This window comes from Xyrauchen texanus, chromosome 30, assembly GCF_025860055.1.
Source record: "Xyrauchen texanus isolate HMW12.3.18 chromosome 30, RBS_HiC_50CHRs, whole genome shotgun sequence".
Classification (NCBI taxonomy): Eukaryota; Metazoa; Chordata; class Actinopteri; order Cypriniformes; family Catostomidae; genus Xyrauchen; species Xyrauchen texanus.
The window spans coordinates 19,714,470-19,727,540 of record NC_068305.1 but is presented as its reverse complement, the minus strand read 5'-3'; the positions used below and the strand labels follow the sequence as shown (position 1 = coordinate 19,727,540).

Genomic DNA, 13,071 nt, shown 5'->3' with positions numbered 1-13,071 from the left:
ACACTGGAATGACCTTTAGTAGGACTTTTCTTATTTGTTTAACAGAATTGAATAAAGATCAAAATTGTATTTGATCAGTTTTACATTAGTACCGATGGTTGAATGTCTTTCTTTTTTACTCTTTGGCACTAGGTTTCATTTCCTAACAGACATGGAAATTAAACTGGTTGCACTACGCTCCGAAATTAGGGATCTACGAGATACAAATGCCTCAAACACTGGCCTCAGTGAGCTGCAGACACAGTGGGAAGATGCCCATACAGCTATTATGGAGAGGTAAGTGAACTGGATGGGTTGGAAGCTGAATTGAGCATTAGCTAGCTTCCTTTGTTATAATTTTTTTAACTTGGTGCCAACATTATCCTTCTATTCCACATTATCACCGGCCTCTGTTAGCAGTTCCTGGTTTGAGACCAGCAGTTTTAGGGGCTAGTGTCGAAGCGTTTTCTGGCACCATCACTCTGTCTGTGGAAAAGGGGCACATGAAATGCTATTTCACTGGAAACATGCAGAACTTGTCTTCTGACAGCATATACTATATATGGCAAATAGAGATGTTTAATCCATGTCTCTATTACAGTCGTGAGCAGTGTGCCTCTTTGACTGAATTGCTGAAGAAGTTCCAAAGCTGTCGAAATCGCTTGGGCAGTACTTTGCACAGAGCTGAGCAGACCACCGCTGATCAGGCATCCTACATGGGCAAAGATAACCTACATCTACTGATCAGTAAGGTACGTAGTTATTCTTCAAGTGCAGAAAATTCTATCATCTTCAGGACTTCCACTGATGCGCTCTAGATGGCAGTATATACTGCATAATGTGGGGTATAATAAAATAAACACAGATGATTTAAACAAAGTTGTAGTGATTGGTAGTGAATAAATGTATGACTATTTACTGTACATTTTGTGCATGTGCCCAGGTGACCAGTATAAAGTCAGAGCTTAATGGTCTTTGGGATGGGGTGGAGGAATTCAGAGCCGTGTGCAGACAGCTCCAGTCTCTCATGAGAAGGATCCCAGACTGTGCAGATGTACCATTTGAGAGTGAGGCTGACAGTCTCATGGATCGCTGGCTTGATGTATGTATACCCTCAGTAGCGCCATTGTATTTGTAATCACCTGATTCGATTAATAATTTTAAAACTATCAAACCACATTCATGTGTGTTCTGCTAAAGTATCAAAGGACTCTTTCAAATGATTGATTGGTCACAAACTTCTTTTGTATTATTTTTTTTGGCATTCTTCTTTCAGCTGCTCCCGATAGGGGTCGCCACAGCGGACCATCCATGATCCGCATATTTGACTTCGCACAGGTTTTATGTTATTGCCATTTTCTTCCAGGTCACTGAGAAGACTGACTGTCATTTAGACAATCTTCAAGCTGTTTTTTCTCTTTGGGAAATTCTCCTCCTATTGGCTGGAGAGGTGGAGGGATGGACCGCCCAAAAGCTGATGACACTTGCTCAGACACAACCATTTCAGACTGAGCAGGACGTGTCTGTCATGCAGGTAAAAACTGTGTCAGCTGGCAAACAATTTTAGATACAGTTGTCAAATAAACTTACATTTTAGATTTAGAGACCAATGTGAAATTTATAGATGATATCTAGGTTTTGAGTCGACTCCATCATAACTAAAACACAATAAGTATCATGTTTACTTCTAGCATGTCAATAAGCAAACACTTATGGACATTTTGCATATACATGAATTTGCTATGATTTAAGTGACTATATATGACATCATCATTGATGATCTCCACAAAAATTGTGAAGTATTTGATAAAAACTTGTTTTGGTTATTGTAGATCCTGGGAAATAAGTAATGTTGGAAAAAATTCTCAAGTCAAAGATGACAGCATCTGTGTGAAATGTAATGTTTTTGAGCAGGATGAGCTGGGGGCTCAAGAAGAGAACATTGAACATTTCCATCGCAGATCTTCAGAGATCCAGGTGCTGCTGCAGTGTCGAGAGTTCCCACTGGAGCTGCAGGTGATGCTCCAAGACTTCAGTAAACTTACATTCACTGAGCACTTTATTAGGAGCACTATGGTCCTAATAAAGTGCCCAACATGGTCTTCTCCTGTTGTAGCCCATCCGCCTCAACATTCAATGTGTTGTTCCTTCTGAGATGCTATTCTGCTCACTACAATTGTACAGAGGGGTTATCTGAGTTACCGTAGCCTTTCTGTCAGCTCGAACCAATCTGTCCATTCTGCATTTACCTTTCTCATCAACAAGGCATTTACGTCCACAGAACTGCCACTCACCTGATGTTTTCTGTTTTTGGCACCATTCTAAGTGAACTCAAGAGACTGTTGGCCGTGAATATCCCAGGAGATCAGCAGTTACAGAAATACTCAAACCAAACTTCTGGCACCAACAATCATGCCATTGTCTATCACATTTTTTCCCATTCTAATGATTCATGTGAATATTAACTGAGCCGTATATGCATTATTTTATGTACTGCACTGCTGTCAAACAATTTAATGATTAGATAATCACACAAATAAGTAGGTGTAGAGGTGTTCCTAATTAAGTGCTCCGTGAGTGTAATATATTAAATTTTTTCACATGCAGATTTAATTACATCATTATATTAATGCTGTCTTATGAAAATTCATTCTCTCAAATGACTCTAATGCCTCTGATTCAGACACATATGCCACTCTTCATATTCCAATAAATTAATTTCTGTTCATTTATAAAGGTTATTGAAAGCCAGCTAAGGAAGAGAATGGTAGAGCTGAAGGATCTCTTTTCAGAGACCACAGATGTCTTCACACAGCTGTTGGCTGCCAAAGCGCAGGTGGCGTCTAAAATAGCAGAGCATCAAATCTCCATCCACACCATCACAGATGCTCTTAGCACACTGACTGCATCTGAAAGCCCACATGTCCTCAACAGAATCCAGGTGAACATCTTGCCATTAAGACAAGTTCAGAGGTTTTGTGACTTTTAGTCCGTGTCCTTAAACTTTGAGACTATCTGTATGCTAGTGAACTTCTAAAAGTTGACAAAATTACATTTTAGCATATTTAAACATTTAAATTGTACAGTTTTTCATCTTTAAAATGAATATGCTCTCTAGAATTAGAATCCCTGCTCCCCCTACACCATCTATGTCTGACTATTATTAATGAGTAGCATATAATGATTCATTGCTGTGACATAAACAAAATACTATTTGCTATTTAAATGGTAAAGTGTAAATGTTCTGCACTTTTATATAACGCCTTTTTTAACCTTAGTGGCTTTAACCTTAACCTACAATGTCCCATTCACACAGACACTCGCACTCATACACCAATGACGGCAGAGTTGCCATGCAAGGCGCTAGCCTGCCATTGGGAGCAACTTCGGGTTCAGTGTCTTGCCCAACCGCAAACCCTGCGATTGGTGGCCGACCTGCTCTACCACCTGAGCCACAGCCACCCATTTAACAAAAGGGGAGGCCCTCTGATATGTCCTGGCCAAAATTTCATTAGGAAATGTGTACACACGTGAAAGGAAAAGCACTTGTTTAAAGATTTCATGGGGTCTTTAAAATGTTATTGTGGTGAAATTAAATTGTTGACCCATTTTACTCTACATGCATCTTACACAGCTGTTCAGTAGTCATCTATCTCACAACAAACATGGTGCTCATTTGGTACTTTTAAGTCATTCAAACCATCATGTAAACTTTTTGACTGCCAGTTCCTATCAGAGCAGCTGCAAGCAGAGGCAGAACAGATTGAGGCTTTGCTGCAGCAGATATGTCTTCTAGCCAGCATTGCTGGTCCAGAAAACCTACATGTGCTGGCTGAAGATGGAGCTCGACTTCAAGAAAGCATCCGCACAGCCAGAGAGCTGATCATAGAAAAGAGAGAGCAGGCATTGAACCACAGCAACCCTGAAAGTTCCCAGGTGGTCCAAGACCCAAATCACCTCAAGCCCTGGATTAATAAAACACAAGATCATCAACCAAAAGACACTCGGTTTGCGGCTACTCTGTGTTCTCAAACACAATCTCAGTCTAATGGCAAAAAAGAGGAACAGTCCCACAGAGACAAGACACAAAATGCTCTTTTAGCTGATTTTAGGGACCTCAAGCAGCAGGCCTACCCCTGGACAAGAGAACTACATCATATGGGTAATCTACAGGTTTCTGTAGAAAAGAGCACCCTGGCTACACTCGAGGAGAGACTTGGAACAGTACAGGTAAAATTATTGTCTTTGTCCTGTTTGTTATTTAAGGACCAGTGTCCTTGAATTGCCTTGAACTGAAATATGAAGTGGAGTTTTCGGAAATCTTTTTTTAGTTTTGAGGACTAGAATGAATTTGTTTCTTTGTAACTAGTTATATGTTTTATGCATTCTTAAATGACATAACAGCAATCCAAAATTCCACTTCAGTCCATCATGTATTAAAAAAAAAACATCTGATGCACTGAAGTAAATTAAAGTATAAACGGCACTGAATAAGAGGAGAATTTGTTTTGCTTTTGTTTGTGAGGCCATGTAAAAGGAACTAAAACATTGTTCTGGTGAGGTTAGAAATCTCTTTATGCTTTTATGTATCTGTAAATGACAGCAACAGCAGGTAGCCTGATTACTCTGAAAATACAGTTTTCTTCCTTTTGTGGTGATGTTTCAGTATATTGAATGTTATACTTTGCATTCTTATGTAGATTTACCATAATTGTAAACCCTTGTAATCTGATGCAATAATAATTTGTTGAAGTCCTGTAATCTAGCATGTTGTTTGTTTTTGACTGTAATAAATCTAAAGCCTGAAGCAGACAGCAGGCTACAGAACCTAAAGGTGAAAGGTCAGAGACTCCTCCAAGCACAAGCTCTAGAGGACAGAGACAGACAGGAAGTCACAGACTCCCATGGGAGTTTAGAGAAACAGTGGGAAACTCTTTTGAAATCTGCAGGCAGACAGCACAGGTACATGTCTACACATCTTGCACAGTTCTTTAGGCAGAATTTGAGCTTCAGTCACCATTCATATGAAAGAAGAAAAAAAAAAAGTAAATGGTGACTGAGGCTAACATGCCTAATGTTTCCTTTTGTGTCCCATGGAAGAAAGGTCAAACAGGGTTGAGTAACATGAGGGTAAATGATAGAATTGAACATTTTGGGTGAAACAATCTTTAAAATTAGATATTTATTTACATTTTATGACTAGCAAATGTGAAATATACAGTAAACCAAAAAATTGTACATATTCAGAAAGTCTTTGTTGCTCTTTAAATGTAATGACATAGACCAGGGGTTTTCAATCTTTGAAGACCCAGGGACTACCCCACTAGGATACTCATCCAATCCAATATTAAAAAGCAATTTTCTTTGTAATTCTCTGTAACACTTCAACTTTCATTGGATCCCTGGTTGAAAAGTTTAAAGAGGCCATTTTCAAAATGCATTCACTTCCATTATTGGCATTAGATTTGCTATAAGCATTTAAATGCAATGTATTTTAAAGGAATAGTTCACCCAGAATCATCCAAGGTGTGCGTGACTGACTTTCTTCTGCCGAACACACACAAACAAACTAAGATTTTTAGAAGAATATCTCAGCTCTGTTGGTCCATTCAATGCAAGTGAATGGTTACCAAAATTTCGAAGCTCTAAAAGTGCTTAAAGGCAGCATGAAAATAATACATGCGACTCCAGTGTTTAAATCCATATCTTTAAAATCAAAATGATAGGTATGATATGATATTCTTCTTTTATTTTTGGTGATTCAAATTCTTCTTACATATTGCCACCTACAGGGCAAAGAGGAGAATTTATAGTAAAAGAGGACTTAAAAAGGACTTGCATATTGATCTGTTTCTCACCCACACCTATCATAGTGCTTCTGACAAACATGGGTTTAAACACTGTCGTCGAAAATTAATTTTGGGTGAGCTATCTCTTTAAGAGTTGTATAACAAACTATGTCATTAAACAATATTATCTCTAGATATCACAAGCTAGCGCTGATGTTCTATTCCATATGTTTTCATCCTTTTTGATTTGTTATGTTCGTTGTTTTAGATCCTTGCAGAATGATAAGGAGCTCTACTCCTGTCAGTGCCAGATGCAGCAGGCCATGAGCGATTTGCAGGTGCTGGCGGCAGAACTGCCTATGCTGTTCCCATGGCCTGGCCTGGCTAAGAGGCAAAAGGCCCTCGAGCAGACCCGAGACCTTCTGTTGAAAGCACATGAACTGGGCCCTGCCCTCTCTGCACAGAGAGCCCAATACAAGGATCTGGCCACATACAACCCCAGCTGGACTGATCCATCCTGGAGCACCTTAGAACACAATGCTTCCTGTCTTGTCAAAGATCTTAATGTTAGTAACTTGAGAACCAAAGGGTCTTTAAGTGTAAAATGTTTTTCAATACTTTGTTTCAAAGGTCAATGTGTAGTTGAACGTTGTGCAGTTGAATGATTTTGGATAATTTCTCAAACATTTTTATCTTCTGGTCTGTAAGAGTTCAGAATGTTTTTAATATATTTATGTATCATTGTGTTTGTTAAGGGTGTGTGTGCAAGTCTTAGTGAGGATGCAAACAAGGAGCAGAGGTGTGCACTATTAATGCAACATAGTCATGAGAGTCTGGACTTTCTGCAGAAGCAGATAGAGGGTGATTGTCAAGCCCCAAGTGCTCTAAAGGTACACACACACACACACACACACACGATTTGAATTTAACAATGTTAAATTCAGTGTCTCAATGCAACACCACCATGTGTCCTGTCTTTCTTCATATCAGATCATTACCATTATTGTCACCTTGCAATTTTCAATTTAATTTGACACATCATATTTTACTTTTTCTTCCATGGAACACAAAAGAAGATTTGTGGCAAAATGGTTGGAGCTGATAGCCTCAGTCACCTTTTACTTTCTTTGTATGGAAATAAATAAAAGATGCAAACAAGTAAATGGCGGCTGAGACTTACTTTCTGTGTTCCACAGAGGAAATTTAGTCCCATACGGGTTTGGAACTATACAAGGATGAGTAAGTAATGAAAAATTTCATTTTTAAGTATTGGTTACATGAACTGCCTTGATGGGTTCTCCGTAGGCCTTGATTCAAGCTGTAGAACAAGAGGGCAGAGACCTGCTGGAGGTTGAGAAACTAACTGATGGCCTACTGAAATCCTGCACTCCAGAAGGTCAGACTTCTCTTTCCCAGGACATTCAGACTCTGTTTGGAAAGACATCAGCCCTGAAGAAGACCCTGGAAGATGAGGCGACTTGGGGAGGGAACTCTGAGCCACTTAAATGTATTGTAGAGTGGAATGAGGTACTGAACTCTATCCCCAGAGGATCTCACTTCAGTTCATGTTAGTGATGTTTAAAAACTAACAAGTTTAGCAGGTTAATCTTCAACTTTGCCAACACACATTTTCAGTTTAGATGTATAATGTTAAATAATTAAGTTAATTGCAATGTAATAAATATTATAATAATTATGACTATCTTTGTAAGAATGGAAGAGCAAGTGTGTGCAAAGCCTAAACAATATTAACTTGCTAGATTATAAGGGTGTGTTCTTTAGTGTATGCATTACAATTCAGGGCTTGGTAAACATTATATTTCTATTGTTTTGAACAAAAGTCACACCTTTTGAAACACAGAGCTACCTACTGTGGGATTACTGTAAATTATTCATTTTTTATATATATATAAAATTTAGTGTATTTTATTAACATTTTATAAAAACATATAATTATGTTTTTTTTATAATTTCATGGGTGGAGCTTATCTTTTTGTTATGTAGGTCCAAGTGAGAAGAAAGATGGGGATAGAACGTTCTAGAAATTGAAGCCTATGTCAAACAGCTGCAAAGAGGGAATCTGTGGAGCCTAGTCAGAAATAGCTCATGACATATTTACTTATTTTGCTGAAATTAGTTTTGTTCCATTATATAATTATGTATGGCACCCATTAATGCTCCGCTATAGGCTTAATGAAGCTTTATTCAATGTGAAGAGGAAACAATGTCTATATTCCTTGACAGACATACACTTGGTTTTCTCTTTCTGGGTCTGGTTCTGAGATTTGCGGGGTGAAGTCACTGAGTACACTTCAGTCCACATCGTTTACCACCATGGAATGAGCATAGAATCACTAAAGCCTGCTCTGCTTCTAAACGGAGTACCCATTCTATGCTGCATGTACAAGGCCATTCGTGTAGATTGCCACCTCACTGTTTTAAGTGCTTGTTTTTTACAAATTTTGCTGTGTAGCACACCACTTTACCTAGGCAATTTTCTGATGTCAGAACTGCATTATTTGCTTTATTCTGCTCTGTTCTGGTTGATGGCGTCTTGGAACAGAAAACTGAGTTTTCATAAGAGCCTTTTTGGAAGGTTTGGCCCATAGTAATGTTACTATCTATACTTAAAACAAACACTGAATTGGAAAAACTGAACTAAAATAAAATAAAAACGACCACATATTAATTATAGTTTTAATCACACCATATATTTTTAATTTGAAACTCTTATAATCCACCTTCATAGACTTTATTCACGCTAGGGCCATCTGTGATTTTTAATGGGAATGACAACGAGGCTTTGAGGGATAGACTTACCATCTCTTCAGTGGCATGCATGGTACAAACCTGTAAAAAACTAGATCACATCTGATTTTCCACAACTCATGTTGTATGGAGTTTTTTTTTTTTTGTCTACTTCTCAGAAAGATATTATTTCAATATTTTGTCTGCTGAACTATCCATAAACATTTTAAACTACAATACAGCCCATTGATGAGACTGTACGTCTATCCCTCACAGCCTCGTTGTCATTCCCATTAAAAATCAAAGATAGCGCTGCTGTGAATAAAGTATATTGAACATAAAAATGTCATTATATGGCAATGACACTAGATGACCCTGAGAAATGTAGCAGAGTTAAACATATTTAAATGATATCAGTAGTTACATCCCTATTGTCTTGGTCTTTCTTTTGGGTGGATTCATCTAGACAACCATAAAATACTCATAAGGAAGAAAAAAAAAAAAAACTAAGTCAAAGAATGAAAACTATAATAAACGAATTAGAATTGGACGAATTGAAAATAAAATAGAAAACAAAAACTACAAATGTAAGCTATTTTAAACTATAATAACCCTGGCACAGTGGGCATTGCTTGTGCCCACAACATAATTGGCATTTGCTTTCAGAGATGCAGGTTTGAGACCTTCCTGTGTCATGTTCAACTTTTTTTTTATAAATGAAAAGTAGAAAAGTCCATAAATAAGATATATTTTTTAATTTTTTTATTTGTGTGGTGCTATGTTGATTCAGACACTTTAAAAATGATAATAATTCAATTTTATTATTGTTAATATTGGGCCATAGTGGACATGTTTACTTGTTTTGCAGGTGGCCACTGACAGAACAGTGAATGACATGGATCATAAGATTGTAAAAATCATAGCCAGTGAGAAAAAAATAGGAACACCCGATGTATCATGTTCATCTGGCTCAACACAAAAAGCACCAACAGATGTTGAGAATCTCCCACCATCCCAAGACACAGATAAGCAGCAGTCTATGTATGAATCTGTAGAAATGGATGAAACTGGACCTGCAATAAGAGAAGACCACAGACCAAAGCATGTCGTAACCATAGTACTGGACTCTGATATAACTAAACTCAACCAGAGACCACTGGCACAAGGCATTTCAGTTTCAGTTGTTCATGGTGAGACCACAGAGAGATCAGGATTGGAACTTTTGGAAGCCAAGCACTATGTTGTTGCAGATGTAGATGAAAAAAGTTCTTCTGATGAACCGCCTCCAAAGAAGATCACCACTATTATTTTCGACTCTCATCTTTCCATATCGGATACACAGTTTGATAAGAACAACCACACTGACAGTGTTGATCCTACTCAGAGAGACTTTGCTCTTGAGCTTGATTTTAGACCTAAATCAGAGAAGGACTCATCATCTCCAACATTAGACTCAGCTTGCTTTGATCCTATGGTTTCACACCCAGGGAATGATGATGGATGTCGTGGAACTGCAAAGAAAGTATTTACCATAACTTTGGATGTTGATTCACCTACATTACAGTCAGACAAGTTCTGGCCATTGCAGATGACACAATGCCCCCCTGATGGTTCTGCCCACACAGGTGAATTCTCTTATTCAGAATGCAAGTATCAACAGAGAAGCTCTTCTGGCACTGGTAAAACTGAAGGCCGAGACTTTGAAAGAGGCCATTTAGAAGGAGATATTGTGAAAACAAGAATCTCTGAATCAGATGAGGATAATATTGAATCTCAGAAAAACCTATGTGAAATTCCACATGTCGGGTTGGTACAGCCAGGACAGAGGGAAGCTACACTTTTGCAACCACTGAAAACCTCTGAGGTCGTGGAGATTGACATAATAAAAGGTGAAAAATTGGAGCCGCATCAGCTTGTAGAAGAACAACATACATTTATATCTGCAGACTTATCGAACCAAATGGATGTCGACACTGGAAAAGACGTTGATTGGTTGTCTTTGGTTCTCCAATATGATGTTACAATGGTGAAGAGTCTTGAGGATGGGGTCACCAGTGACAAAAACACAAATGCAACAGACAAAGAGCTCTCAAACGTGGAAGACAACACACAAACCCTTCCAAATGTTATTAAAAATAAGAAAAAGATTAAGAAGCTAATTGGCATAGAAGCAACAAACAATGGTAGTTGTAGAAAGTTAAAGACTCCAAGTTCCAAACATACAAACACAACTGAATCAGAGTGCCCTCAAACGTCTGAGACAAGCCTGGTGGACATCACAGATACGTCACTGACTGTGTCTTCAGACACTGCATTGTCATTGGATGCAGAATGCAAACTACCAGGAGCTATGGGCACCATTAACAAAGATACCACAAATCTCCTTCAAATAGAGATTAAGGATGAACATTCAGAGATACTTGGAATCCCTCACATGGTAGCTGCCCATACCAATGCCACAGGTGGAGATGGAGTCTTAAAAGCAGTAGAGTCTGTGCAATCCATACATACAGAGACCTCAAAATCAATGCCAACAGATGCTTCAACTTTTGTGAGAGCTGAGTGTGAACTGAATACAGAATGCACACCATTGGAAGCTATGAGCACAATGCAGAATCCTCATTTGTATCTCCTACAAACAGAGACTGAGAATAGACATTCTGACGCAATCACCATCTCTCAGTCTCTCACTGACAGTACTCCACACGATGTGGTCTTAACAGCAGAGAAATCTGTGAAGTCAAAACATGCAGAGACCTCTGAATCAGTGTCAACGGTGTCAACAGATGCTTCATCTTTAGTGAATGCTGAGTGTACAACACAAAATCCTATCACTGTCCCATCAGAGACACAATTCAGAAGCTACACTGAATCACAGAGGACAGAAGATTTAATGAGCAGTTTTAATTTACAGGTACAATTTATTTTATAATTTATAATAAATAACTGAAATGAATGCACAAATGTACTTAATGTATGACATGACATTACTTTCTAAGCACTTGAAGAGCACAGTCAGGTGGTCACATTTGACCCAGAGGCTATATTTCCACTCAAAGCTTCAAGCTGCTTTTCAAGTTTTGTTTTCAAACATTAAGAGAATTCATTCAAACTCTGCTTTTGTTTAACTTAACAGGATTCAGGAAGAAGCCATTTTTAATATGCTCTGTGTGATGTTTTAAAATCTGAAATCCCTTTAATAGCTGTATTGAAAAGAGGGTCAATTTCTCCCATTAGAATGTGCAAAGTGCTTGCAAAAATAATCCAAAAATAACCCTCTGAAATAACTCTCCACATCCGAGTATGCTTTAATTATTCCCACCTGTACAAAAGACTGAAATTCAATGTTCAAACCATAATGTGCACCAGTGAAAATCTTAGCTGTTGGTTGAAAAATTCCACCTAAAACTGTGGGCATGTAAGGCATATAAGGCAAAGTGTTGTTCAATAAAGGAATAGTTCACCAAAAAATTAAAATGTTCTCATCATTTACTCACCATCATGGTATCCCAGATGTGGATGACTTTCTTCTGCTGAACACAAGCAAAGATTTTTAGAAGAATATTTCATCTCGGAAGGTCCGTAAGTGAATAAGTGAATGGTGACCAAAACTCTGAAGCTCCAAAAAGCACATAAAGGCATCATAAAAGTACTCCATCAGACTCCAGTGGTTAAATCCATGTCTTCTGAAGTGATCTTATCGATTTTGGCTGTGAACAGACCAAATTTTTACTTTACTATAAATCTTGGCATCAACAGTCTGCTTTTGATTTCAAGCTCGATTACACTTCCCAGTGCCATCTAGCGCTCTGGCATGCATCAAGCACTAGAAAGTGTAATCAAGCTTAAAAATCATGATCGTGACTGCAATGGCAAGATGCACATTGAAAAATAAGTTACATTTTGGTCTTTTCTCACCCAAAACCGATCCATACGCTTCAGAAGACATGGATTAAACCACTGGAATACTGTTATGCTGTCTTTTGTGCATTTTGTAGCTCCAAAGTTTTGGTCACCATTCACTTGCATTGAATGGATCGAAATAGCTCAGATATTCTTCTAAAAATCGTTGTTTGTGTTCTGTAGAAGAAAGAAAGTCATACACATCTGGGATAGCGTGAGGGTGAGTAAATTATTTGAGAATTTTAATTTCTTTATTATTACATTTCCTCTCCCTTTAGAACTATTCTTTTAATACTAACCTGCCTCTTTGACTTAGTGATGCATTTTATGTTAAATTATTAACCATGAAATATGCTTCATGATAATAGCATGATTTTAGCAGTTCGATTTTTCATATTGTTTTAATTTGAATATTACTGATTCCTCTGATTTATCAGATTCACTACTATTAGCATTTTCAGGCATACTACTTGATATCCCCTAAACTAAAAACTATCCCTAAACTATATTCAGTGCTGTTTTGTAGCACTTAAAATAAGCAATCATATCATAATGAAACTTTATTTTCTAATCTCAGAAATTTGTTTAGCACGATGTTGGACAAAGACACTACCATCAAGCACTACGAGAACACCCATAACATTGTATATAA

At 37.9% G+C, this 13,071-nt stretch overlaps 1 protein-coding gene across 1 annotated transcript in view; it reads left to right on the top strand.

Annotated features, from left to right (window-relative positions):
• Positions 1–13,071, top strand: part of LOC127623910 (nesprin-2-like) — a 108,881-nt gene that overhangs the window by 3,549 nt on the left and 92,261 nt on the right. Inside the window, exons 4-15 of the mRNA XM_052098501.1 lie at positions 133–276; positions 581–731; positions 923–1,081; positions 1,346–1,513; positions 1,894–1,995; positions 2,717–2,920; positions 3,706–4,209; positions 4,781–4,941; positions 6,037–6,334; positions 6,524–6,658; positions 7,074–7,295; positions 9,385–11,430. Of these exons, the coding sequence (XP_051954461.1) occupies positions 133–276; positions 581–731; positions 923–1,081; positions 1,346–1,513; positions 1,894–1,995; positions 2,717–2,920; positions 3,706–4,209; positions 4,781–4,941; positions 6,037–6,334; positions 6,524–6,658; positions 7,074–7,295; positions 9,385–11,430 (4,294 nt within the window). The remainder of the gene's footprint in view (positions 1–132; positions 277–580; positions 732–922; positions 1,082–1,345; positions 1,514–1,893; positions 1,996–2,716; positions 2,921–3,705; positions 4,210–4,780; positions 4,942–6,036; positions 6,335–6,523; positions 6,659–7,073; positions 7,296–9,384; positions 11,431–13,071) is intronic.